The sequence below is a fragment of the Aptenodytes forsteri genome, unplaced genomic scaffold, assembly GCF_000699145.1.
Source record: "Aptenodytes forsteri isolate BGI_AS27 unplaced genomic scaffold, ASM69914v1 Scaffold147, whole genome shotgun sequence".
NCBI lineage: Eukaryota > Metazoa > Chordata > Aves > Sphenisciformes > Spheniscidae > Aptenodytes > Aptenodytes forsteri.
In genome coordinates this window covers 245,092-246,118 of record NW_008795320.1, presented here as the reverse complement: position 1 = coordinate 246,118, position 1,027 = coordinate 245,092, and the positions used below count along the sequence as shown (strand labels likewise).

The window sequence follows — 1,027 nt, the reverse complement described above, 5'->3', positions numbered from 1 at the left end:
GCCCCAAACCGGCTCTTCCGCACCAAGGGCTGCGTGGACGGTGGGGTTTTGCCGCTCTCCCGACGGCACGAACGAGAAAAGACAAGAGGCGTTTCAAACCCACGTTTTACTGATTTACCCCGAAGCGAGTCGGGGGGTTTACACTACGGCGGCAGTTTAGAGGCAGGAGGGTGCCCTTCTTCGCTCGGCCGTCGCTCCTCTCAGCCTTCGCTTCCCTCTTCCCGAAAAAAAGAGAAACACACAAATATAAATACAAGGTAGAAAGTTCTCCGGGGGCGGGTGGCGGCGCAGGACCCGCACGCCTAGTCCAGGTCGTTGGCCGTGTCTTCGTCTGTGAGACTCTGTCCGTTCACAGCCGGTAAATCATAGCGGCCTTGGGATAAATCCTCGAAATCCTGACTCATGGTGGGAGAGATGATGTCAGGGCTGGTGTCGCAGGACTCCGTGCTCTGCTCAGAGGTAGCGATGGTGGTCGTCGTGCTTTTCGGGACGGGGTCGAAGTCGTCGTCGTCTTCTAGGATGGGAGATTCGCGGATGTCTGGAAGGGAAGACGCAAACGTTAGTTTTCCTGCTGCGGCCGCACGAGAGGAGGCGCTGCCGGCGCAACGCCAGAGCCGCCCCAGCAGAAGAATTTGCTCGTTGCCAATTCTAAATTTTATCTGCTTGTAGCAGTGATCAATAAAAACGCCGCCGCCGCTTAAATTAGCGGCCGCTTGTAACTCCTTGCGACCGCGTTTGAGATAATCAAGGAGCTTTCCGGGCTTTTAGCGCAGCAGCGGCCCAGCGCTGGCGCGCGCCTGGACGTCTCGTCGGCTTCTCCCGCCTGCCGAGAGCCGCCTCACGCGTTCTCGGGGAAAAGGGACGGGAAGAAAACCGACGGAAAAATCCGCGCGTCGGAAGGAATCACTCACTGCTGAAAGCCTCCGGGTACTGCTTCGCCAGCTTCCCTGTCAGCGTCCTAGGGGAGGAGAGAGCGAGCCCAGCTCACGGGGAAGCCGACAGACCCGCGGCTGAGCCGCTCGGCTGG

The 1,027-nt window shown here is 59.2% G+C and overlaps 1 protein-coding gene across 1 annotated transcript in view; it reads right to left on the bottom strand.

The window, feature by feature from the left end:
• Positions 1–87: 87 nt before the first annotated feature.
• Positions 88–1,027, bottom strand: part of KXD1 (KxDL motif containing 1) — a 3,124-nt gene continuing 2,184 nt past the window's right edge. The window contains exons 3-4 of the mRNA XM_009279838.2: positions 912–958; positions 88–538 (exon numbers count right to left, since the gene is read on the bottom strand). Of these exons, the coding sequence (XP_009278113.2) occupies positions 303–538; positions 912–958 (283 nt within the window). The 3' untranslated portion in view covers positions 88–302. The remainder of the gene's footprint in view (positions 539–911; positions 959–1,027) is intronic.